A 26,897-nucleotide genomic window follows, 5' to 3' on the forward strand; every position below is an offset into this window, starting at 1 on the left:
AAATGTTTCATCTGAAAGGAAGGCAGTACTCTTCAGCTTAAAGACATCTCTCTTATTATACAGAGTCAGGGAGTGAGGGCCCGTTGCAGTCAAGTCTCTGTGGTGCTCAGACTTTGATGTGAGATTATCGGGCCTCAGCTATGGGACAGAAGGTCACCACTCTCTCACTGGCTCGGTGCCGCCCCTTCTTCCCCTGCCGTTCAAATTTATCCAGTCTGCCTCTCAGTCAAATCTGAGTAAAATAAGTCCCACCTGGCTGTCAGACACAAGGGTGTCCCACTGATATTGAGACATCAACTTTTAAATCCTCCTTTTCAATATGTGGGGAGAGGGAGAAATACAAAATCAAGCAATGCCCCACAGGTTTCACGCACATAACGGAGTTTTTTTTGTAATTAATGTTAAATCAAGAAGTCCAATTTATTAAACAAAGAATGTTTATCCATGCTTATCATCATCAACCAAAGATATTGATGCGTTCTAACTTTCAAGGCCCTCAATAAAACCAAAACAATAAAGAATATCTATATCTATGAATGAATAAATCTAGAGCAGTGGTTCCCAACCTTTGAAGGATTTTAAGAGACCTGAAGAGAAAGAGTGAGCATACATGCAAACGAATGCATGTATGCTCACAATGACAATATTAACATGCTGATGATAAGGAAGTTTAACCATTTTCTAGCAGTTTGGCATGTTAGCATGCAAACATTTGCTACAAAGAATGAGTTTAGGCTGGTGTTAATGTCATCAGTTTGTTAGGTTAAACAAACATTTAAGAAATATTGAATGTCAATCCATCAAATCGTATTTCACTCAAAATCTCAACCTTCTTGTGGCGAATAGTCAGGGGATCCCCAAAGTCCTTTGGATGTATTGTCTGGGAGCCGTGAATGTCGGTGCAGAATCTTGTGCCAGTCCATCTAGAAGATGTTGATACATTTCCCAGGAGAAGTGAAATCTTTGACAAGCTGGGGGCATTCATCCTCTGGAAACCATTACTGTCTGTACAGAATTTACTAGCAATCATCTGATTTCAGTTAGTATCAAAGTGGTGGCCGACTGACTGACACTGCCATCCCTGTTTCCTTCTCACATTTGTAGAATTCCAACCCCTCGGTTTGGAACCATTTATCCAGATTTCTAAATACTTCAATATATCCATAGTTGAGGCACGGACAAGTTACTGATAATTGATTCTGACATCTTGCCATTTAAAATGTTTTGTTTTATTTGTTACTTTCTCTTATTATATCAACTGGCTGTCCCTATTACATTTATAAAGATTACTGTTCTAAAAAGCCCTGTTTGCTTTTCAATATCTCATCAACCACAGGAGGTCACTGTTGAGCATTGTTGTCCAGAAATTGCCTGTCTGCATTTTCTATTGTTGTGTCTATTGTTTCCATCAGGAAGGATCATGTGAATGGAAGCACAATGTAGCTGAATATTCTCAAAACATCCCCAAAATCAAGAGCTGTTTGGAAAAAAGGGCTTTTAACAACTGAGCGATGACTTATTCATGCTAAAGAAATAGATTGACATGTGATTGTTGTGGTACGTCATACAAGAGAAATATTTCAGAGGTCCTGAATGGGCATAAACTAGTTTTCCTGAGAAATATATCAGACAATTATTTGATTTTGACAGATTTGAGTACTGAAATGTTAGAAAATGTTGACAGAAAATGATGTCAGAAACTACAGTGCTTTTAATTCACTTTTATTTAACAGGTATTTGTACAAAATTGAGTGTATGCCTGTGAAACCACCAAATGTTGAGGTATCGCTATGTAAACGCATTTCACCGTAATGCTTCACTCAAAGAAACTGCATTAAAGTCTTACAGTTGTTATTGTTCATCATAAAAAAACCATAAAAAAACATACAGTACTTCAATATATTCCACCATGTACAGAATTAAATGTACATTCATAGCTTGAAAATAAATAACCTCAGTTGATTTATATAAACAAAAAGATAGATGCTTAACTGCCAAAGACAAACTCTTCAGAAATACACACAAATTTTAAAATGTTCTCATTCATTCAGGATGACTAGACATTTTTTGAAACAAATCATGTTGCAAACTCTTAATGTTTGACAGAAATCTTGTGAAAATGAAACCGCGCCTCATTACACACAGAAGTTCATCATCAGTCAACTGTTTGCAACAGTATTTGATTTTCAGGAGCACAAAAGGGGCTCCATTGGTCCCTGACACTTGAATGCATGGAACCCATTTTTAAAAATGATTCTACTGCACAATCACATTTTTTAGGGGCTTGAGATGTTCAAAAAGTCACAAAAAATTGTCACATGCTTCAGAGAAGGCGATAATTGCACAATTCTGCAGTTATTGGGCCCCTAATGGGTGGAAGAACTTAGTTGGGAAACAGTTTCCCCGATATTCATGAAATTTGGCATCCACATTACTTTTTGAATCAACAGTAATATTGAATTAATGTCACATAAGTCATGGTACAATACATAATTTTAGGCATTTTAAAGCAGTAAAAAGTATAATTTTTCTATTTTTTTTTAAAATTGTTTTTGTGGAGCGACATTGCAATGGCCAGAAGGGCAATTTGCATGATTTGCCATGAAAGAGAAATCTGCACGCCAATATTGATTCATAGGCATAGTGTCACCCACTGACCACAGGAAGTCATCCTGTTGTGAAAATATCATCCAATTTACATGAAATTTACATAGTGTGGTCTAAACAACATGACGTATGATTAATTGTTCTCTAGCGCCACAAGGTAGACACAGGGGGTTGTACAAAATTGTCAACACTTCATTTACAGCCTCACGCACTCCACTATAACAACAATCCAAATAACATCTAACTCGTGCGCTCAGTGGTCGTGGAAGCTAGTATCCGCCGACGTTTCAGGAGGTGTGAGGGCCTGTTCATTGCTGCTTTCAGATTTAATTTAATTGTAATTTTTACCATTAGAAGGCTCACCTCTTCCAAAGAAAAATTTAGATATTTTTAATTTAAATAATATTACCTAATGTTTAGCATTTGCTTATATATTTAAAGCATAAACCTATATGATAACATTTCATCAATGATAACACATAAACATAACGGGTATATTTAAATAAACTATATTTTCAACTTTGATATAGAGATGATAAATAAGTAATTGGTGTTTCTCAACTAAATATATTAGTTTGTATAAGCTCTTTCTTCACAATCATTATTGGTGTAAAACATGGATAGATCATAACATAATGGGCCTCTGGGCACAGAATCTGTTAATCTTTGCAATTTGGGAGTGATCAGGTCAGATTACTGTGTCTTTAAGGTTAGAAGGTGGTGCTGAATAAAGGTAACTAGATGAAATCCTTTTGATGGCTTCCCATTCATGTACACCTGTAATAATGAAGTGTACTAATACAAATGTTCTGCCAACGTTATAAATTATTTCAACTTTGTTAGCACCGTTTCTGTGTTTTGGATGTGCCCTTCAGGACAATGTGAGGTAATCCAACAGCCCATTTATCACAGGGCCAGTACTGCAGTCCAGGCAGAGAGTACGGTATCTCATAGTTGGCATCCAGGTAAGCAATCAGGGTGCTGGCATAGGCCACAGCTATCACAATCAGAATATGCCTGGAGGATACAGATATTATAGATCAATACACAAGCATGTCATTGAAAAAAAAAAACAACCCTGTCTCCTAGAAATAACATGTAGAAACTACTAATTCACTCCAGTGATCGATTAGCTCAGTTCTTGGACCAGACAGAAGTTATGGAGGGGTTTGGGAAGAATGATGGGCAAAGGAAACACGGTTGGAAAGGAAAGGGAAGGGACACAATTAAGCCAGGACTTACCAGATACCGTGCAGGTAGCAGAAGTTTATCCTTTGCCAGAAACTGCAGCCAAAACGGTCACTAATCCAGCAGGAGATGGCAAGCACCCACAGAGCCACCGACAGCTTTCCCAGTCGCAGAGCCTTCTGGTCATTGCAGCTGATAAGGAGAAAAATATGCTTATCATAACGAATCAAAAGTGCACCAAAAAACAGTTACAGATGACCGAAACCTCAGAGTTTTCATACCATCTCATCTCGACAACCACAACGTAAAGCAAATGGAGGCCAAAGCAGTTTAACACATAGGCATTGGCTGTAGGTTTGACGAATGATGACAATGTGGAGATGACAGTGACCACCAGGACGAGGCTTGAAAATGTGGACCTGTGGATGACAGAGAGAGAAAATGTAAGCTGTCATGCGGGGGCTCGAAGGTTTGAAGTCATTTCACGTCAGAACTCTGGAGGTGTTGCTGTTGATAAAAAGCCTGCCCCTAAATTTCAGTATTTAATCCATGGATGAGATGAAGACAGGCTCTATGAATTCTGTCCAAAGCTTCCTGTCATAGCAGACACTCATCTGCACAGATTTTATTCAAAATACTACATACTATTACACAAAACCTGAAATTTCCTCAAGCCTGCGAGCTGGGATTTGTTTCTGGCCACCTGGGGGCAGCAAGTTTTAAACAAAATATTGACTTATCATCACTTTCTAAGTTGACATGGTGAACTTGTTAGTTATCATACATTTGAAGTTATGTTTCTGGCCACCTGACGAATTTTTTGTAAATATAAATATACATTTTTAGCTCTGTATTTGGACACCACTGCTTCACTGAAATATATTGTTCATCAGCTGCTAAATATCTGTCTGCTGTTGGTGCAGAACAGGTACAGAGGATATTTTGGAGCCGTATCACTGAAAACAGCTGCGGTCGAAAACAGTGAAGATGCATGAAAGGTTGCAAAAGAGACCCCCTGACCCCTACGGCCCCTCTGTGTGTGACAGGTAGGCCCTTTCAGTAATCCATCACTCAGGAGGACCAACTCATGACTTTAAAAAACTGGAAAATTAACATGAGGCTCTAGTGGGAGGGTTGTGTGAATCTTTTCAAATTTCATTCATTTTTCCCATCTTGTGGTATGAAATATGACACAGGTTGGGTGGAGCTTCGTTATTTCACAACAGCAAGAGCCCATTTCTAGCACATGTAGGTGAAGCAAGCAGCACCACATTGTGTCTTTTGTGACAATGACCAGTTGCAGCTGTCAAACAGGCTCCACTACCAACACAGGTTGGGTTTCAGCGTAGTGTGCCTCAGAAACAATTTGTCATTGTTCGTTTGTTTTTGTCTTATTAAAGGATTATTGAGCTGCGTGTGTCCCTAGTAACACATGGAGATGAATAAAGACAGAAACAAACACTTTGGATTTACTCATATGTTCTTGGGTTTATTGCTTTACCTGTCCTTTATAAAAAAAGGGAAGAGTCTGCGGGGGAACCAGACAGCATATCCCAGCGCCAACACCCACAGGATAGACAGCTCGTCCAACATCTGTCCAACAAAACTAAGTGTCATGTGGAAGTACGCAGAGAAGATCCCTGAAACAAAAGAGAGAACCGTCTTTTTCCTTATATTATAGAAAACAAAACAAAGACATATAGAGACTAAAGAAGAGAGATATAAAGTATATAAAGTCTTAAATTGTCAGAAGAAGCCTCTGATACTGTGAAACAGTGGATTATAACCTGTTTTTTTTTTTATTTATTTATATATATATATATATATATATATATATATATATATATATATATATATATATTAGACGTTAGAACCTGGAATGGTTCTAGCATGAGGCTCAGTGACTGAAAGATATCTCTTGAGATTTAAATTAGATAATGTATATAAAATGGCAACAAATAAATATATACAAAATTTAGAAATAAAAAAAAGAAGACTAACCGACAAATATCATCATGGTCCAGACCATGTGAATCGCCAAGTTTCTCTCTTTGGCGTAAGGGTGCAGAAGGTAGAGCATGATGGGAGATATGATGAAGAAAAAAAAGCTGCTCATCTGCAGGGAAAACATCAATCAATCAACAAAACAATAAATCAAACAACCAGTCCCTCTTTTTTTTACTGTGAGATCATGGATATTAGACCTTTATTTATTATCCAAAAAGGAAAAAAAGACTATAGCTGATTATAGATAGTATTCTGTTAAGATAAATAGTATTGCACTACTGAGATACAGTACTTACAGTGTTGAAGTACTCCACTACATGTTCAGAGTGTTTGTAGTTGTCTTCACACCAGTCGATTTCTGAACTCTGATAGGAGAAAACTCCTGCCATCTTTTCACTGGAGTAGACACCTGTCAGACAGAGAAGGAAACCACTGATTTCTGAAACAACCTTTGCAGTTTTAGAGACTTGGGTGTCAGTTGTTTCCACTGCAGATAAACTGGCCGTCTATCAAGGAGGCCTGTCGGTGTGTTGGTATAGGTGGTTTATGGAAATCAGTCTGCAGTGTTGTATTTCTACAGTACTCGTATTCAGCCTTTATGATCGCCATTTAAATATCCGTTTAAATGTGATGTGAGAGAGAGATAAATACACTAAAAGTTAAACTGATTATTTTACCTAAAGGCGTATTCTACTGATTCATGTGGGTACTTTGTGAAATACTGCAGGGTTTAACTGCGTGATCCCTGTGATGTGATACAAAATGTAGTAAATTAAACTAAACTACATTCTATTAATCAGCTCCTCTCATGTTTTTAAATAGGGGTGACAAAAACACCTCTCAATATAATGCAGTCTAGTTCAACAAAACAAAAATAAGGTAATAAAATCCTATTTAGACGTTTCCGACACTTTATAAACATTGCAAAAGTAAATGTTATGGCAAACTGTTGGAATAGACTGTATAGGTGTATTTGATAAACAGTACAGTCACTACAGGAACATCAACAGGAATATTCAAATTATTTCTGGTGGAAGGTGTGACAGTGTCACATCCTTTTTAGTAGAAAAGATTGAAAGTCTCATTAATTCTTATTTAAAAAACTGTTCATTTATTGTTTTATCATCAGAAACTGATGGAGCTTACCTTCCATGCTGCTGCTGTCCCTGCCTTCAGACAGTCGGTGCTGCTCTGCTCCAGAGGTTACAACAGGTGCATCGAAACGCTGCCGATCCTGTTGCACGAGACTGTGACGTCACAGATAAACATGCTGAATGGTTTCGCATCTCTGGACCAACATGTTAGACAGGGAGAATGACTAGAATGTACGCACCTTTACCCGAATTCATGTGTGAATGTGTGCATTAAAGTGAGGCCAGAAGCACTGTGAACTCAACATCAGTGCCTCATTTTTGAGTATTTTAGCACCATTTTTATCCCACATTTCATAGATCGATTTCATAGTTTAGAATCAGAACATTTTTATTTAAATACCATGATCAGATACAGTGGACCTGGAACAGAGTGATTGTAGAAACAGGTGCCACAGGTAACGGCAGAAGAGAGGTTCAACTGGTCCATCCGCCGCTGGCTCAGGCCAACTCCAGCGATGCAAATTTCAAAATAAAAGCACGAGCGTTTCGAGAGTGCGAAAGAGCAGGAATGGCGCGCGTGTTTGCTTTTATTTTGAAAGGACACAGTTCTGTTTCATATAATCATATTTGCACTATTAGACAATGTGGAAGATATACTCAGATATTTTAAATGTAGCAATACCATGTTCCGAGTTTAAATGAAACTTTGATTTGACAGTTTTTTTTATACTTTTTGATAATTAAACTTCTATCGATATACAGTATATTATTACTTATAACCCTGTCAATGTGCTACATTCACGCTCAACTACAACAGAAAACATAATTTTATATACACACAACTTTTATTATAACAATGTAATATTTGGGTTTATGCTTTGTATTTTACATTAGATACAAACTGCACTTTTCCTTTTGAAAATCAGGTTTAAAAAATGTTTTGCTCTCTTTATGTCCTCTTTACAAAAAACATAAACGTTGACTTCACAATTTGATCATTTCATTAAAAAAGTAAATTAAATGAATACAATATTAGAGAAGAGAAAAATTCCAATTCAGAGTTGTAAAACTTTTTATTTATCCATATAAAAACAAATATTGATTGACTGTTAGGGAATTACATAGATTTACAAAATCAACCACACAATACAAAAGAAAAATGCTAAATGTAAAGTAAATAAGTCACCTCTTTCTGTTTTGTAATTCAGAAATATTTTGCAACTTACTGATGGAAGCACCAAATCAGTGCAAAAGTCCTTGAGGTAAAAATATGAAAATATATTTCTTTTACTGATCTGATGAAATACCAATAATGGTATTAGTAATAATAATAATAACAACTTTTTAAGTGAGGTCCAAAGTATTGGCTATGTCAATGTCTTTGATTGGTCTGAAGCAGGTTTGTTATGGTGCAAACATAACAGTCAAGTTCTATATATTTGCAAATGTCTATTATCACTTGATTTCATGCTGTTGTCTTCATCACGAATACTGAGCAGTATAGGACAATTCTCTAGAGAGCAACTTCAGAAAAAAAATTAAAGACACTGTAGACACCAAAAAGCAATGCCTTATTTTCAGGTCACTTTTTTGTAACTTTAACTATGATTATTCTTTTTTTAAAGTAACAGCTCAAAGAAATGTGTTGTGGGATTGATGGTGAAGTAAAAGTTAGATCTTGTTGCTAACATTCAGAACGACAACAGACAAAACCCAAGCAGCTCTTTGCAGTGGACCTGTGTTTGAACAGCCATGACCATAACAACAATGTTTTCTGTGCTCTGCTCCTACAAACAATATATACTATGTGTCTCTAATATCAGCGAGGTCCAACCTTAAACCGTTTCCATTGTGGATGAAGATCTTACTTGCAACCATGAATAATTCACAGGCAGTTTCTTTAGCAAAAAGCATATGCTGCTTTCAACAACATACACATGTTTCTCAAGACACATAAAGTCCACCAGGACAGACGAGCCCCGTTCAGATCTTTTCTACATAGTTACCAGGGAAGAGACCTTCCCTTCCATGAATCCTGCCGGTCCACCAGCCTGATGAATCTACAGAGAAAATAAGTAAGCAGAAATAAATATCAGGAATCACTGTTTCAAATCTGTCTATGTATTGTATTGATCTCTATTCACTCTCCGTCTTGCTTTCTCATTATCCACACACCGTCTTTGACGAGGTCGAACTCGTCGTTGACATCAAAGCTGATCTCGTCCGTGTCCTGGCCGATGTACTGATATATCGCCCGGCAGCGGGGCCCCTGGGGTCGAGGCTGAGGTTTAGGAGCCGGAGGAGGTCGATGACTGATGCTCCTTTTCCTCTGCTTCCTGTTACAAAGAGAGAGCGGTTTGACAAAGGGATAAAAGGAGCTCGTGAAGTTTGCTTGAGGCTAAATGGTTAGACAGGGAGAGTCAAATCACAGAGAACATGTTTATGTTTGTATATCTTCATTAGGGAAAGCTTTAAATGCTTGGGGTTACACACACACACACACACACACACACACACACACACACACACACACACACACACACACACACACACACACACACACACACACACACACACACACACACACACACACACACACACACACACATCAACATTTGTCAATCAACATTTGTAATAACACAAATGACTAAAAATCCAGCCTGGGTACAAAACCTTGCTCAAGACAATTTGAGCTGGCCACTTCATATGTCTAGAGATGAATGGTAAAATGATCTAAAGTCAATGTAATGTCAATCACTATTTCTGATTAAGGGGACTTTAACTGTGTGTGACAATTATAAGTAACTTTCAGAAACCAACAAAATGTATATCACTTCAAGCAGTGAGTGGCCATGTGTTTGTTAGCACAATCTGAACTCAAACTCTCTTTATAATTCTTTACACAACGTGTTACTTTTTGTGTAAAAACGAGTGCAATACCATGAATGCCTTTTAAGAGAGACTGTCTGTAAACTATCCCTACATTTAAGGGATTATTGTACGTTATTTTGCTGCTCCCTATGACGGCAGTTTTTTGCCCTATTTATTAACACTAAACAAACTTCTTAGCTTGAAGCATCACCTGGCCATTACAGAAACTTCAACTCTCTGAAAGGTTTATCTCTCTGACAATGAAGCTCATTCATTTGTTTGGGCTCAGTAAGTGTCGAGCCTCACCCTGACAAGTCTTGACAACTCATGAAGCTCCTCTGCACTGATTTTAACTGACTAATTAGCTCCACACACACATCTTTCTTACCCTGACATGCCCTGGTCAGGCACATTAAGGAAGTCCAAGTTTGCCTGGTTTTGCTGGAAGTGTGACGGGACTCTGGGGGCCTTCTGCGAGCCCAGTTTGGGCGGAGCTGTGCTGGGTGGCCGCCCGTGTTTTTGAGGGGCGGAATATGTGATATTTGATTGTTGATTGGGAGGGGCTCTGGAAAAACTGGCTGCTCCATTCTGGTGCGCTAAGGAGCAAGAAAGTGTAAAAAAGTAAAGATTAACCCCCAAACAACCTCCAGACTTGTTAAAATAATAAAACTTGTTAAATAATTTACTTAAGTAACTGTAAGTATCAGTTGAAGTAAGATATACAGACAATATACTGAACATAACAATGAAATAAAGGTAGAATTGTGTCTTTACCTCTGCTGGCAACATTATTTCTGCCTCCACCACGAGACTGTGGAGCCCCCTTCCTGGTCGGCTCTGATGAAATACATGCTTGGTTACAATTAACATCCAAATTAACAAGATTATCTTCACAGTAACATATTTCATCTTTTCTTTCTTCCCCCTGTAAAGTTTTGTTTTGCTCTTCTTTATTTAAAGGCTCTGCAGTGTCATGAATATTAAGTTTAACTCACTGGAGGACTTGGGTAGACCGTCCCCTACTGTGATGGTGAGGGTCTTCCCTGCAGGTTTAAGCTGGGCCAAGTCCCCTTGCCCCCTCTGAAAGGCCACCACCCTGGAGCCTCCTCCACCCCAGCCCTCCTTCTTCACTCTGAACTCCAACCTGTGTGGGAACAAAGTGTGTTAGTGATTCCTGTTTTATTGCAAAATATGTTGTCTGAGTATGCAGGTTTCTCTACCTGTCAGTGAAAGAGATTGTCAGTTTTCTCTTGGTCACGTCCTCGTAGCGTTTCAAGAGCAGACTGAGGAACTCTGTCTTAAAGTTGGACTCCAGCAGACTGTCGTACTGGCACTCATGTAGGATGAAGAAATCGTCCTGTCTCGTACTGAAGACAAAAAACCAGACCATTAAGAGCTCCTCAGGCAAGATACAAAGAAAAGTAGACTTACATTTTCTGAGGAAACTATATGACACTGCTGAGATGTAAAGACACTTACACTGTCTTCACATGTTGAACTTTTGAAATGTCTTTCAATGGCAGTAATAGTTAAAGATGTTAAAGATGTGTCAAGCTGTACTTAAGTTGAAGTTAAAACGCGATACTGAAAAGAGATTAAGTTTCAGTTTGAGTGTGACGGCTGAATGAATTTGAAGTCTAACTTTACAAATGTAAACAAGTAAAAGTACTTGTTTTTGCAGGAAAAATGGCCTTTGTGACAAATTTTCAAAGATAAATTACATTACTGATGCATCAATGAGTGAGCAGCATTTTTGTGTTGCAGCTGGTCGATGTGGAACTAGTTTGAACTTTTCTCTAATATTTTGTGATGTATTGGATAACTTTGAACATTGTGTTGTATTTTACTAGCTTTGCATATCATTTTTTCATCTGAAAATGATCTTCTAGCCTTTCAGGAAAATGTAATAGATAAACAATACTATGCTCTGTATGTGGTGCAGTAGAGGTATAAAGTAGCATAAAATGGAAATATTCAAATAGAGTCAAAAGTACCTCAAAAATGAAATTTGTGAAATGCAAAGTTCTAAGCTGATAAAGAACTGAAAAGAAGATCAAGTTCTGTGAATTCTCAGCTCAGCAAAACATGTTATATTTACTCATGCAGCAACAGTAACTTCTCACGCAGTGGTTACAGCACGCTAGTTCTCTTATTTTCCACCGCAGCATAAACCACTAATGTTACTATTGCCGGGTGTGGTTAATGTAGTTTTAGTAAACTACCTGAGAGAGACACCGCTGATGCTTCCAAACTCCATCTTTCGTTTCAGAACCTCCTTGATCTGTCCTTTCTCAGGTCCTTTCTTCACCTTCTCTCGACCAATCAGATAGATGCCCTTGGGGGTCAGGATCAAATCTCTCTTGATAGACTGGGTTGTGAGGAAAAAAACAGAAGTGAGAACTTTGAGCATTGCCAGAAAGGGGAAGTCCACAAAGGGCAGTCTTACTTATAACTGTTTTAAAGGGGAAAGACTTTGACACATCTCTGACATCAGTAATGTTCTTGTTGGTCAAATTTTATAAAACTAAACTTAAGCTTCATGAAGCTTCACCTTGAACCGGCGATCAAACTTGTTGACAGAATCAGCAAAGTCAACACGCTCCCTTTTGGCGAGGAACTGTCGCAGCTCGGGCCTCTGCTCCAGGCCGAGGTAGTCTCCGACAAAGTTTCTGTTGATGCTGTTCTTCCTCCGCTCCTTTGAGTTGTACAGGATGTCTGAGGCTGTGTTGCAAGGATGAAAAAAACATTCAGAATCACAGTGTCACATATGTATTTTGAGAGCAACGACATTTTGTCTTTATAACTCACCCTCCTCTCTCATCTGTTCATACTTCTTCCTGGCAATGTATCTTCTCCAGGATTTCTGAATGATCCTGGCAAAAGTGTCAAACTTTCTCTCCCTCATCTCCTCCAGCAGGAAAAGCTGTGGAGCATTTGGCATGAGGAAGGACTTTATATTTGTCATATGTTTCTGAATATATTTCATTTTCTACAGTATTGCAGAGATTTTCTGAAGCTTCATTATCGTTGTTAGAAACAGAAATGTATCAGCACGTCATTTGAAGTGCTTTAAACTGTAACTTTATGTAAAATTACAAAAATATCTATTATAGCCCCTTTAAATAATAATAGCAATAACACAAAAGCATATCATGAGATCATTATAGCAGATGTTTAAGAAGCATTATACTGTTGTTTAGGTTAAGCTAATTTTAATAATTTGATATGCATGCATCATATTTTATAAGCTCATCCATTGTTTCCTATGTAAGATTCTAATTTGTAAATGGTTATAGTCTTATAAAATGTACAATATTTCCCACTGGATTGGAGTGGAACAATAAAGTAGCATGAAACAAGAACAAGTACATCAAAGGTGCACTAAAGTACAGTCCTTAAGTAAATGCATTTAATAACTTTCCACCAATGATCAATATTGAGACAAAATACAACCCAGCCGGAAGTACATAAAAAGGTTGTTACCGATTCAGGGTTCTTGACAAAGACCTTGCTACGTCCCATCTGGTACTGGTCGTTATCCATGTTGACGGACCGGAGGAGGTGAAGGACCCCCTGCTGCTCCGGACCCCTCCAACATGGCCATGTCTCAGCTGTCAGAATAGCATACCTAGATACAACAAGTCGCTATGAGAGTGTGTTTGAACTGTGTCCTTCTTCCAGTACAAACACAAGGAAAAAGATGCATCCTTTCAACAATAATTAAACTCACCTCATCAGAAACTTATTGAAGACTCTGCGGTACGCAAATCCAGCTCTCCTTACACGTATGTTTTCCCGCAGTCCTAGATATTCCACCTGATGTCTGGCCCTGAAAACAGATGGAATATTGTCCATTCATCAAGAAGTGTGGTATGAGTGTAATAGTATAAGTTTGTCACAGTGAGGATGCTGACCTGCTCTCCTCCCAGTCCCTCGGTCTCTTTGTCTCATTGGGTTTGAGGCAGCGGATATAGTGCGGAGTACATTTCATCAGCGTTTTCACCAGATCATTAGCTTGTTTCTGTTGGAAACACCAGTGCACGATGAATGCATTGTTAGATCCCATTTTTTTTTCAGTTTTATCATATTAAAAAAAAAAAAATGTAAGTATTCTAGTTTATCGTTAATCTCACGTTAAATTCTTACCTTGATCTTTGAGCTGGCTGTGGTTGGCCTGCTTTTCTTATCTGTGTTGAGGTTTTCAGGGAACAAGCCTTGGATGAAGTTACTGTAGTGATAAATTCATAGGATTTTTAATAAACATACCATAGCTGACACCAGAAAAGGTTCATGACATCTACGCACTAGTGGGCCTCAAAGCAACATCTTGTGCGCAGCAGAGGTACTGCCAATTGTTAGATTCAATTACAAAATATTGAAGTTAGTCATTTACACAACCCCTCAGATGCATTGACAGAAAATGTACTGTTTTTTTAACCAAAAAGTGACGAGGAAGACAACCCAGCGCTTTGAAAGCTACAAAGTGTGTGGTGAAGAAATTTGACCCTGAATCCATTAAATTGGGATTCTTAATGGCAGTGATGAGCCTGGTTAAGCAGAATATACATTTTTGGTCATTGAGGCTGACAGTGACATAGCAGATAATTACAGCCCAGTTTATTTTTGTTCCTTCTTTTTTGTCATGTTATGTTTTTGTCAACAATCAGAAGTGGGCCTTGAATTACAAATGGTTGAGAACCCCTGATGTAAGAGACTTACTATTCACTGCTTTGCATGAGCTCAATGAGGTCAGAGAACAGCACATCCCGGTTTCTCTCACAGAAGCCGATGATATCGTATGACACCTGAGACGATATTATAACATTATAAAATGATAACATTATAACTGCTATGTAAACTTAATACACCAGGCAAACATTATTATTTAGTAGAGACTTATGTCAGGTTATTTGCTTCACAATTCTGAAATCAAATGAACTTGCAGTTTAATGTGTCTACTTCCTTTTGGTGTCACTAAAACCTCAATCATAACATACATCTGCCAACATATAGAGGCAGGAACTCTCCTGTTTCAAATAAAAAAATACATAATCTATCTTTAGTATTTCTGCTGCTTGACAATCAGTTTGACATATTTCATGTTCTACCTTGCCAGCGTAGTGATGTATGACAAAGCCAGAGTTCCAGCTGTTGAAATGTTCGTGTGTTCCCACTGCGGCCTGCAGTTTCTGCAGCAGAGTGCCATCTGCACCCTCTCCTTTGGCATGCATGGTGGCACACACATCATCCAGCACACTCATTACACCAGGAGGGTTCTGAAAGGAGAGGATTGTTTCGATGAATTTCACTGTAAACAATCACCACTTGCAACTAATTTGACACATTTGAAAGTGTCTGGGAATATCATGAAAGATCCTCGTCAAACGTACAGAATAGAGAGTCACTATTTGGTGCTATGTAGATAATAAACATACTGACAATGTCCTATTTAAAATAAAGCAAAACAATTAAAGTCAAGCAAAAACTCTTTAATTTCCTATGCTTCCGAAAAACAGAGTAAAATAAAAAGAATTTCACATGGTATTTTCACATATTTTCTTTGTCTTTGACCTTGGGATTAGTGCCTTTTTTCTGTCTTTGTTTTTGGAAAACAGAGGCAGAGCCCCTAGTAAGTGCTGGATCCTTGCAGGAGAAGCACATTTGTTTCCTTGTTTGAACCACTTCAAATTGATCAGTGTACCCTGTTTTTATTTAATCATTGGTCTCTTGGTAAAGGGGATGCAGCTAAGGGCTTACCAATTTATTTTCAATGAGGTCGCACACAATCTTGTTGTTGAAGTACTCAATGGGAGTCCACTTGATGCCCTCTTGAACGTACTCTTCCTGAGAGAAAATTAGCAGACATAGAAAGAAAAGAGATTTTAAATATTGACAACCATATTAAGCCTAAATCAAATAGAAGCACACTATCTCGATCAAACAGAACCCCATTTACCCAGCATAGTGTAAAGGTTAAGAGACAAGGAAGTAGTACTGTAGTTACCTGCTCAGCCTTCAGAGTCAGTTCAATAAAGATTTGTTGCAGTTTCTCATTGACAAAGTTGATGCAGAACTGCTCGAAGCCATTTTTCTGCCAGGGGAAGAACGCACTCCAGTCAAAATCACATTATCCCCACAGTAAAACAAATCCTGCTGTGCTGCTCCATCTATAAAACTAACATCTGTTATTTTAGCGGCAGCCTATAAATATTATGGACCTGCAAGTTGTCAGAAGACTCACCTGGAATATCTCGAAGCCATAAATGTCAAGTACTCCGATACTGAATTCTTCATATGGTTTTTGAATGGCTTTATTTATGGCCTGGAGAAGACAGACAGGTTAAAGGCAGAAGGGAAATATAAAATACAAATCCATTTATCTCAACTTGTGTAGGTATCTCAGTAAAAAGAGGATGCTTCCTCATTTAATTGAATCTGTTTTTGTTGCTACTGATATAAAAGGTTTGACTACCTCCACCAGGTAGTCAAAGAGTCGTGCATAGAGGGCTTTGGCCAGGGCGTCTCGCGTGTATGTGGCCTGCTCCTGGTTCAGGGTCACATCAATGGACTCAGACTTTCCAGCCCACTTTGACTCCATCTTTCGGCTGGTCAGCTTGTCCTGCAGACGGCTGGGATCAATGCCCAGCAGATAGGCCGGAAAGGCAAGCACTAGAGCAAACAAAAGCAAATTATTTTTAATCAATGCAGATATATCTAAATTAGGCTGATTATAAAGATACAGATATGTTGAGCTTAAAGATTGAAAGTGTACAGACTGCCTGATAATCTCTCTGTTTGCAATAAATGTAGACGTAACTGAATAAAAGTCTGCAGGAGCTTAAATTGTACAATCCTAGAGAGATGTAAACACCAATTATCTATTGTGCAGGGAATCCCCAGGCAGCAAACAAAGGCCAAGATAAACAAGGTTGTACTGATGTGCACAGAGTCTATCAATTATCAGTTCCGTGTCTGCCATGGGAGTGCTTTGTCATGGTGAGCTTTAATTAACTCATACCCACTGGGTCGAAAACGGGGCATTTTATATGTCAGGTGGGAATGTTTGTGCACCTGCATGGATGAGTGAATCCATGTGTGCCTGATTTCTGTGCATGTGTCTCACTCACAGTCTGTGCTCTCCACCTGCCCGTAGTTGCCCGCCTCTATGAAGCTGATATTTCCCAGGTGGAGGATGCCTGCGACGATTTGCAGGACCTGAGCCTGGACGTCACCTGTGATCCCAATCACCTGCATGGCCTCCTGGAGACCGCACCACAAAAGCAGACAGTGAGGGCAATTTCATCAACAATTAGTGGAACTTTTTGATTATCAAAAGCAAATTAAAGTATATTATATTTTACTTAGTTTTCTTAAATATTATTTACTTTTGGATTGGCACCCTTTCAATAAATCCAAGCGTTATCTTGTTGCATAATGCCCAAACTGTTTTATGAAGTACTACATTAAATCGATGGGGGCAAAAAATAACCAGACAGTTCAGCACATGGTTCAGCAGCACCACAAACTACAGCCACTTAAATGGCTATGAAGCTGAATCAACACCTAACCTTAACTAACTTAACTAGCTAGCTAGCGTTAGCAAAAACATTTAAACTGAAGTAGGACTTATTGGAGGGATGTACAACATCACACAGCATTAGTTTCAGCTAGGTGTACCTAATAAACTGGCAACTAATTGTATACAAGACCGCTTACAACAGGAAAAAAGAGTAAGAAAAAACATTTTAAAGTTATTTTGTAGTCAGATTTAGCTCACAGCTAACTGTTATTTTCCTAATGAAAGTTGATTTAGCAAACAGTTAGCATATCGCTACAGTTCCAAGTGTTGTTGCTATGGATATCTTCAGTTGTCACATATCGTCATACCTGTAATGTTTCTAGTTAAATAAATTAATAAGGGAAGAATAAGGTCTCATTTTCTAACCAAATATCGTTTTACTTTAACTCTGTCTTTTTTAAAATTAGTTCCAAGTAAAAGCTCATAGTTAGGTATGTGAAACAAAAGACATGTTGTTGATACTAATTAAAAAAGTTATTTGTCAATGCTGTTAGCACTGCCAACTAAATTCTAATCCGCTCCCAGAGATCTCAAAGTCTGCGAAACTAAAATAGTCTGTGTAGTTTACGCTAGCTAACTTCTTAATAGGAGATATCTCACTACAGGTTGATAAGAATATATGTTATAAGTGAAATTTATTTAGAAAGAATTGTTACAGTTTTATTTGAGTGAGCTTCCCATTTAAACTGTTTACCTATAATGTGTCCAGGTCAGAGATGCTTGTTTTCCATGATCATGATGCAGATCATAAGTAATAATAGCATTGTGAAAGCCACTGTGTTCCTTCCAAAGGTTCCTTCAAGACTTGATTACCAACCAATTATAGCTTGGTATGGGAATTTGAACTACTTAATACCAACATAAACACACACCATAACACCATTAAGGTGGGTTAGTTGATCTTGGGGTCCTGTGTCAAAACCAGTCATTATTACTTAAGCTCCTAAATCTGTTTTTGTTTAATCATATTATCTCACATCAATAGTACATCAGTGGTTCCTTAACTTTTTGGCTTCTGGTACCTTCAAATTTAGCGATGTTAATTTTGCATCCCTGTGCCACAGCCTGCATTAGATCTATAGGTCTGAACAGTTGCATCAACGATTGATATTCCCCTACAAACCTGTCAGATTGTTCGATTTGAATAATTAAAGGTGGAATGAGGTTCTATCTAGCAATGCATGAGAAAGAAGCATAGGTCGGAGAAATTAGCATATATTTGTGTGTTTTTCTTCTTTTCTCATTATCGCAAGGCCCATTCAATTGATCTTGCAACCATGCAAGAGGGATCCTGACTGATTTTCTTTGGTATGGTGTATGTGTACCATAGTCTCTCTGAAGTCTTTGCTGTCATTGGTCCCATCCACCTTGTAGGTCCCAGACTGGTTGAGGTAGTAGTAGTAGTCTGGGGTCATAATGCCGAGACCCTCTTTCTGCTGATCGTTGGCGCCCTCTATCATCTGGAAGACAACAGTGCAGGAAGAAGAGCATTTAAACATGAATCCACATGTGCTAGTTTTCTTAAGGCGGCTTCGACTGATCTGTGAATGTGCACGCCTCTCTTCAGCCTCTGACCTGATAGTAAATGTGGAAGTTCCTCTCATTCTCATTCTGGTTCACCACCCTCGACTTCTCCAGCAGGAAGTTTGAAATTTTGCCACCGTCTGGCTCTCCTCCTCTGCTGAACTGAATCTCAAAGTATTTCCCCTGGTAGATGCAAAAATCACAAGTGACAAAACAGTCAGTAGATAAATCTGTCAAATCTGGTCAACTCTGGTGCAAAGTACAAGGGTGAGAAGAGGAATTTCCGGACCCTATGATCCTGACACACTACTAAATTATTAGACAATAAATATGTTATAATGTTAAAGATAGCATAGATTATGCAAAATTGCCTAAACTTCTGCTCTCAAGATGAGAGTGCTCAAACAATACAGCAGTTTTTCAGACATGACTTCAATCATTGCTACATCTGTAGCTACGAAATAGACCACACACATCTATCTGCATTGACCAGAACACAAAACCACTCAATGCTACATCAACAGTAACAGGAAACTCTATTAATGCCGCGAGCTGAAGCTACATACATGCACACTGATGTGGTTTATAGGTGTGAAATTAAACCCACATGATGACCCACTGATGAGAAATGAGAGGGTATGAAATGCAGAATACTTTTGTGGTACATTAAAATGTCATATCATAGATTAATCGGCTCCTAAAGACTTTTTTTTATAAATCCTTATATACCTTTTTCTAAAGTCACTGCATACTTTCAAAACACTCAAAGTAGGTTGTATTTCTATTTTGAATCTATGATCTCTTGGATAACATAAACTGTATTTGTTATTTCTCTGTGATACTTAAAACACAAGAAATCAGATTTTAATAGTTGAGTCATTTATATATTTCTTTTCCATTTTTTGGTGTTTGTTTGCTGGGCATTCAGTATTACGGACATTCACATTGTGGGTGAGATGGTGTTTTAATATCGGTTAAGTCTGTTGTCAGATTGTTCTGTTGTTCTATTTTTTATTTTATTATTTCCCGTTGAAAGAAAAACACCAAGAGTCTACAGTCATGCTATCAGCTCTGAGACCTCATGGTGGCGCTAAAGGAAGAGTCAGTAGATCACAACATTAGGATTCATCCTCTGGGCTCCATGAATATCTGTGCAAAATGGCAATCCATCCAGAAGTTGTTGAGATTTTTCAGTGTGGACCAAAGTACATTTCTTAATATATTTAAAAGTCGTGTCTGCAGGTGGGGAAGCAAAGATCTTACTCACAAAACGACTGGAGTTGTTGTTGCGGACAGTCTTGGCGTTACCAAAGGCTTCCAGCAGAGGATTTGACTGTAGAATGATGTCTTTTACATGCTGCAACAAACACACAAACACACAGTGACACGGTGTGAGACACAACAAGACGCACAGACAGTATAAAGCACACTTCAGGAAGATTAAAATCATTGCTTTCTCTCTCTACCTGAACTTTCGATCCTCCTCCGGATACTTTGGAAATGTAACTCATGATGTATTTGGCAGCCACTGTCTTTCCAGCACCACTCTCACCGCTACCGAAAATACCATGAAAAAAAGACACAACACACCAAAAAAACCAACTAAATGTTACTCAAACTACCAACACTAAAATAATGGAATGTAAGACACAAAATCAAAACACTGAGAAGACAAACAGGGCTTTTGTGATCACCTAATGATGACACAATGATTCTCTCCATCGATCATCATGTTTCTGTACATGTTATCAGACAAGGCGTAGATGTGGGGGGGATTTTCATATTGGGCCTACAGAGACAAAAAGGAGGAAGTTACATTAATGGAGTTTACAACAACAAGGTAAACCACTGCATCATCATTTTACAGGACATGGCGATAAAATGGTGAAGAGTTTTACTCACAGCTCCTTGGTAAAGCTCGACCTCTCTATCAGTGAAATAGGGCATCTGTTTGAATGGGTTGACTGATATTAACACAGCGCCGATGTATGTCTGAATGGAGAAGTTCAGGAATATGGTGGAGAAATATGCTGGTGGATCACTGCTGGTACAATAGGATGGTATATTTTGAATAGAGCTATCGTGGTTTTGAGACCAATAAGATTATCAATATTTGATACTTAAGATTGATACATAATATATTCAGTTTTTGGTTTTTTTCTACATACATTTCTACATAAATTAATAACATTAACAAACATTGTTTACCAACAACAAAAATACAGAGATAAATAGCCGCAACAGATGAAATTAAGAAACTTTTTATCATTATACTAATCAATTGATTCGGCTCTGAGTTCATCCTCTTAATTTAGGAGGTTGAAAATTGCTAATAAGCTCTAAGTACAAAATACAACTGAAGTTGATGGGAATGTCTTTAATTTTTGCAGGAATTGGCCAGAATTAAATTAATTTTGACAAGATTAAAAGTCAAAGGATCACCAAAATTATTACAATTCATCCTGGAGGGGGACATGAATGTGTGTACGTAATTTCTTGGCAAATATCAAACGGTTGTCGTGACATTTCACTAAAAAAAATCCAATGGTGACGCTAGATAAAACTCAGAGGATCACCAAACCAAATTTCTTGCTAATCACATCACATAGTTGTGGTGGGACCAACCAACAGGCATCTGCATCTAGGTCATGCTTCTAGTCTGTCTGATAATTACAAACTATTAATCTGGGGGAAAATACTGAGGTCATGAAGTTGATTTTTATCAATGCAGGAACTAGTAGTTAATAAATGATGTAAAAACCTGACAAATCATGACTTGTTTCAGCAGTGGAGTTTTACTTGAGGTGAGATCAGCTGCTGCTGCTTGCATATTTGATGTGAACTTGTTTCCTGTCTCTAAATATGGGTTTGAAGTTCAGCTGTGCTCTAAGAAGACGGAAGTGAGCCGTTTAGTCACACAGTAAATGCAGAAGAGGAAGAGTGTGTTCATTGTATTTATGCCCTTGTTTGGTTGATTGTTTGACTTTATAATTGTGTTTTGTTTTGACAATTTCTGTGGATATGGATGTTTTAGTGTGACAGTGTAGGACATTTGTGGACTATGTATAAATGTCTTGGACATAAAAGGAAATGATTGCACATCACTGATGCCCCCCTTTGTCACCAAATTAAGATTACTTTTTTTGTTAATTTCTCTATTTTCTGGTGCCTTTAAGTTATACAAGGTTAGGGTAGATATGAGGGTGAGGTTTGTCAAAGAGTCTCATTATTGACAGATTATGGCTAAACCTCCTGTCCCACAAACATTATCACTTCCTGCCCACTAAGATCAGAATTAAAAACAAAATACCAAAATGAAATAATACAAAATGTAAACAGCAGTTTGTTGGATACAAAGATGTAGTCGTCCATGTATCTTTTCTTGAGGTTGTCCACAATGGCATCCTCAGTGATCTTGGACAGCAGGACCATGTCGTCCACTCCACTTTGCTTAACATTTTGACTCTGCCAGTGGTACTTTGCCTGAATCACAGCAAAAGAGAGAGAAAGAAAGAAATTCTCCATGGGGTTGAAATGCCACTTTTCTTTGAATTAATTATTTATTTAAACATTCATTCTTGTTACTGTAAGTTGAATAAGGGAATGGAGATAGTACCAGGTTTAAAGAGGCACACCACTGGTTTCACACATGAAGTGTTGTCTACTCGACATGAGGAGTATGTTTGAAGAAGCTTGGCTTGGGCTTGGAGACTGCACCTTTTTTTTTTGCAAAACTCCTGTCATACAAAGTCTTTGAAAGGCAGGGGCATTTTAAGAAGGTCAAAAGAAAAATTCTATTTTGAATCCAGTGTTTTGGGGTTTGGCCTACTTGATACTAATCATTATATCTCAGGCTCTGCTGGTTTAATTTAGCAAATTTTGTCTGAAATCTGTGTCTTGAAACTAGCTCAAACTAAACAGGTGCACTCAATAGCGTGCAGATCTCCACTATGTGTGTCTGCAACGACCACTGTTGTGTGATTGAATGAATACAGCCCACACTTGGCCAACCCCCTTGTCTAGAAAAAAACAATGGTCTGTAAGGCCTTGTAAAACACACATGAACAGCAGAGATGAATGCAGGCAATTTTCTCGAGGTTGTTGTAAAGGTGACATCTTACAATCATGCCAAAAACAAAATTAAACTCACCAGACCGTCTGCCCGCTTAGCAGCGGCTGAGTTGCATTGAAGTAGAAGTATGTGTACTGGTAGTTCTGTTATCGATTAGTTAATAATAAAAGTGAGCCAAAGAGCAGCAGCAAAGATGTTTGCAGCAGTCTGTGTGCTAGTAGTTCCATTAGCAGTTAGCCAAACACACCTGTTATAACCCAACAGTATACGTAAATATGAAGGGTATACCTGATCACATCAACAACAGCTTTAACTTTATGATTGTTGTGTTGAGAAACAATGTCTGGGTTATTAGGAGAGCGTTCTTCCCTACTGTGTGGTTCTTCACCACACACTGTTTTCTGTTGACACCTTCTCACAGAGCTCTTAAGTGAACTTGTTCTCTGTGGCTTGGTTTTCCCTAAAAGACGCTGGTCTGTTTGATGTGTGTCTAACATGTTTAGTCATTGCTATATTGGTTGGTATGTGGTCTGGGGCTTCAACTTAGAGCTTCTCAAGGCTTCTACAGGTTCCACCTCAGACCGACAATCACCAGAAGGAAAAAAAACCTTCTTAAACATTGCAAAAGGAAAGAGCTGCGGATCACAACACATGTTTAAACATCTGTTTAATTTCAGCGCAGGTGGTTTTTAGCATCATAGCCATCCAAAATCATGTCTTATGCTGATGGTTTAGAAGATTTCTCTCATTAATTACCTTCTTTTGTAATTTGTTTTCTTTGTTACATTCAGCATTAAACCTAATTAAAAGTATTCAAAAACAGTAACATGAAACCACTAATCTATTAAAATCTATAAAAAGATTTGAATTCTAAATTTTGAGGGGGAATTCTGACAGAAGTCACGAGTGTTAATCTAATTAAAACCTGTGAAATCAAATGCAGCTAAGCTATCACCCTGTCTGTTTTAAATATCCTTATTTATTTATTTTCACACCCTTTGGGCTGATATACAGAAAGTATATTTTACAGACTTATAGGATAAATCTGTTTGTATTCTATGAATCACTAGCCGAACATCAAAACAGGGCACAACTCATCATGTCATGACAGGAACATGAAGAGTCGCAGGATATCTATTGAAATACTTGTACTCTTATCAATTGGTGATTCTTGAGATTCATTCAGACAGAAAGCCTAGTGTAATTTCCTTTAACTTTGTATGCAATTGCGCTGCTTCTAAAATTCACTTTGCAACCAAAGACTGTATACAAGAAGAACAAACAGTGAGACATGATTTTTGGAACAGATGGTGTCTTACCATTCACCTATATGTGTAAGGATCAAAGGTATAAACAGTTTGAAGTTGAAATTTGTCGTATATGTTTAAACTTTTGTGGCCAATCAAACCAGCACAGAGTTTTCTACTCTTGACTTAAAACAGTCATGGAACTGTCTACCTGTTGAAATCCGTTTTCTACCTCAGTGACTTCCTTTAAATCTCTACTTAAAGAAATGTTTTTGTAAACTTCCTTGGCGTGCAAAGTGGTGTCCTAATTGTCCAAATCATTTTCTGATATTTTATTATTTAGTTTTATTAAAACATTTACCAAAGTTAAAACATAAAATGGTTGCACAAAGTTTACTGCAGGGAAATTTTGTGAAAAATATCTTTGACTGTGACATATGTAATAAAAAAAATACCTATACCTGTTACCATTTTTTTTGTCACTCAAAAGCATCAAACATACATTTTAAAAACTCAACAGCATCAACCTCTTCCAGACAGAACTGTTTCAACAGTTCTGGGAATTAAATTCTTAAATAATGGGAAGATCCCTTCACGTCACTGTGACCAGTTTCCATTGAGAAACCCTTTCTACTCTTTAGACTCTGAACAGTTACTAGAGAAACTTTACTGATTAGATAAAAAAAATTGATGGCTTGAGAACCACAAACAGAATTCCAGGTAACAACATAATGCGGTTTAGGCAGAAGTCGCACCAGTGGAGATCTGAAAACCTTGCTGCATAAAAAACGGAACTATCTGCACACTTTCTCACAAAACAAAGCTGTGTGAGCTGACATTTTAACATCCATATTTCTGCCTGTGACGCTACCTCTGCTACCTCACTGTGAGCATGTCAGTCATATTTAAATAGACAATTGTGCACAAGCAGCCTCCTCAGATCTTTCTTTACTAGGCCTATGCCTGCATCTCACTTGGGACTCTTATTTTGAAAGAATAATACGGTGATATAGGAAAACTGCACCGGCAGTATCATTTATCTAGACATTTTTGGAAATCTTTCCCTTTAAATCTACTGAATGAATGAATAAATTCACCACTTTTGGTTGCATGTTATGACTTCAGCAATAAGACTGAGTTTGGACCACTCTGCGTGTGAGTAGGAAGTGTTGTGACAGAAACTGCAGGCCTCTCCTGCAGTCCACTTCCCCCTCTCACACCTCATCTCAGCCTCTTGTGAAACCCCATAAACTTTGTACACGCTACCGGTTCTCTTCCTGCCACTGCCTGCTGCTCACAGGGGGGCTGCCAAAGCCGTTTAACTCAATGTGAAATACATCTTGTAAACTGAGATTACACTACAATATCTTCACCATATATTCAAGATAATGTTTTTAACTGAGGATTTTACCATTAACAACCTCATAGTATGTAATATGGTACTTGTGTTCTGTTTACACTTCAAGTCTAAATTTGACGAAGTTAAAATCCACATTTTTATCTAGAATACAACCATAAATCAAAGTAACACAACGATAATATCAATTCACTTGTGCTGTCTTGAGTCTTCATGAAAGGGATCGTCCTGAAAAAGAGGAAACTCACTCTGCTGCTGCTGTGAAGGAGCTGGATTTCCCTGAAGAGATTGCCTTTTTAGGACACTTATATCATGTCAAAACTGACTTTAAAGCTTGAAATACCCTCATGCAAGGCTTGCCAAATGGAAACTACTGAAATGAAATGTAGTTAATCATGAGCTGCTGTCAACTTTTACAAAAAAGAAAACAGCTTTAAATGCTGTTTCTTTTTGGGAAACAAAGTATCAAGGGTGAAACTATGAAAATCTTAAATGTATGTGATGAAAAGACACATCAGGTCTAGTTTTAGGAGCATAAACACACGTTACAGCTGTCGGAAGGTGTGTTAGAGAGAGCAAATGAAGGTGTGGTACCATACCATTGTTCCAGCGGGCCTCCTCTCTTCCTCAGGTGTCCACTGTCCAGAGAGTGTGTGTGTTTATGTGTGTGTGTGTTGTTAAAATCCAGAGGTTGACCTCTTCAGACTGCAGCCATCACAGCAGTCAGACGGTCAGAGCCAACAGCAGCCAGCGACCTGCAGTACAAGACATCCACTGCCACATTCAAAAAGCTACTTCCTCATCCTCCCACAGATACAGTGTGTGAAACAAGAACTGCACACACAAACTGATACACACACTGAGGTACACACTCACCACACAAAGTCGAGGTGCTACTTCTGTATTTCTGTCATATTTAAAGTAATCAGAGCGATGAAGAAGTTATAGCGACCTAACAGGCCAATGACAGCCTCTATGTCAGCAGATCTGAAGGTTAAACGGCACAATTAGTCCATCCAATTCATCATGACAGCAGCAGACGAGAGTTGATGCCATCAACAGGCACAAAGTGATAATTATCTGCAATCTGTTGCCAAATTATGGTGTTTCAGTTGTAAGCTGCCGGCTCCACCCAGGCTGTGGTTACTTCACATTGTGTTTGTGTCGTCAGAGAGCCTGCTGCTTCCTACGCCCATAATAACTGATGTAGGTTCACACAGATGTACACCGTGCTCACAGGGCTGTGTGCGTGTGTGTGTGTGTGTGTGTGTGTGTGTGTGTGTGTGTGTGTGTGTGTGTGTGTAGGTGTCAAACTGTGTGGGTTTTGCAGTAAACTCTCAGTGGATCAATG

At 38.3% G+C, this 26,897-nt stretch overlaps 2 protein-coding genes across 2 annotated transcripts; both read right to left on the reverse strand.

Moving 5' to 3' along the window:
- Positions 1–3,446: 3,446 nt before the first annotated feature.
- Positions 3,447–6,212, reverse strand: acer1 (alkaline ceramidase 1). Its single transcript, XM_054603520.1, has 6 exons — positions 6,099–6,212; positions 5,797–5,911; positions 5,297–5,435; positions 4,077–4,214; positions 3,850–3,987; positions 3,447–3,624 (listed from the first exon to the last, which is right to left on the reverse strand). Exons 1-6 carry the CDS (start codon positions 6,189–6,191, stop codon positions 3,447–3,449), a joined length of 801 nt encoding a protein of 266 aa, XP_054459495.1. The 5' UTR covers positions 6,192–6,212.
- A 1,738-nt stretch (positions 6,213–7,950) lies between these two features.
- On the reverse strand, positions 7,951–26,553 carry myo1f (myosin IF). Its single transcript, XM_054603046.1, has 29 exons — positions 26,423–26,553; positions 26,146–26,301; positions 22,225–22,353; positions 20,773–20,862; positions 20,565–20,659; positions 20,337–20,424; positions 20,138–20,227; positions 18,922–19,053; positions 18,672–18,806; positions 16,895–17,027; positions 16,240–16,436; positions 16,009–16,089; positions 15,772–15,858; positions 15,525–15,611; positions 14,876–15,043; positions 14,487–14,572; positions 13,914–13,995; positions 13,682–13,788; positions 13,498–13,596; positions 13,251–13,395; positions 12,576–12,690; positions 12,319–12,488; positions 11,990–12,135; positions 10,988–11,134; positions 10,763–10,911; positions 10,542–10,604; positions 10,156–10,363; positions 9,072–9,232; positions 7,951–8,956 (listed from the first exon to the last, which is right to left on the reverse strand). Exons 2-29 carry the CDS (start codon positions 26,146–26,148, stop codon positions 8,880–8,882), a joined length of 3,270 nt encoding a protein of 1,089 aa, XP_054459021.1. The 5' UTR covers positions 26,149–26,301; positions 26,423–26,553; the 3' UTR covers positions 7,951–8,879.
- Between the last annotated feature and the right edge of the window lie 344 nt (positions 26,554–26,897).

This window comes from Anoplopoma fimbria, chromosome 8 (genome assembly GCF_027596085.1).
Source record: "Anoplopoma fimbria isolate UVic2021 breed Golden Eagle Sablefish chromosome 8, Afim_UVic_2022, whole genome shotgun sequence".
Taxonomy (NCBI): Eukaryota; Metazoa; Chordata; class Actinopteri; order Perciformes; family Anoplopomatidae; genus Anoplopoma; species Anoplopoma fimbria.

What these genes read in the sequence shown, in the direction of transcription:
- myo1f (XM_054603046.1), bottom strand. An exon ending in TCGAGCTTTACCAAGGAGCT is followed by an intron (nt 20,660 to 20,772) that starts GTGAGTAAAACT and finishes TTGTCTCTGTAG; the next exon opens with GCCCAATATGAAAATCCCCC. An exon ending in AGGGACTGGGAGGAGAGCAG is followed by an intron (nt 13,597 to 13,681) that starts GTCAGCATCCTC and finishes ATCTGTTTTCAG; the next exon opens with GGCCAGACATCAGGTGGAAT.
- acer1 (XM_054603520.1), bottom strand. Translation starts at nt 6,191, where the DNA reads ATGGCAGGAGTTTTCTCCTATCAGAGTTCAGAAATCGACTGGTGTGAA. An exon ending in CCTTTTTTTATAAAGGACAG is followed by an intron (nt 4,215 to 5,296) that starts GTAAAGCAATAA and finishes TGTCATCCACAG; the next exon opens with GTCCACATTTTCAAGCCTCG. An exon ending in TGCTACCTGCACGGTATCTG is followed by an intron (nt 3,625 to 3,849) that starts GTAAGTCCTGGC and finishes TGTATCCTCCAG; the next exon opens with GCATATTCTGATTGTGATAG.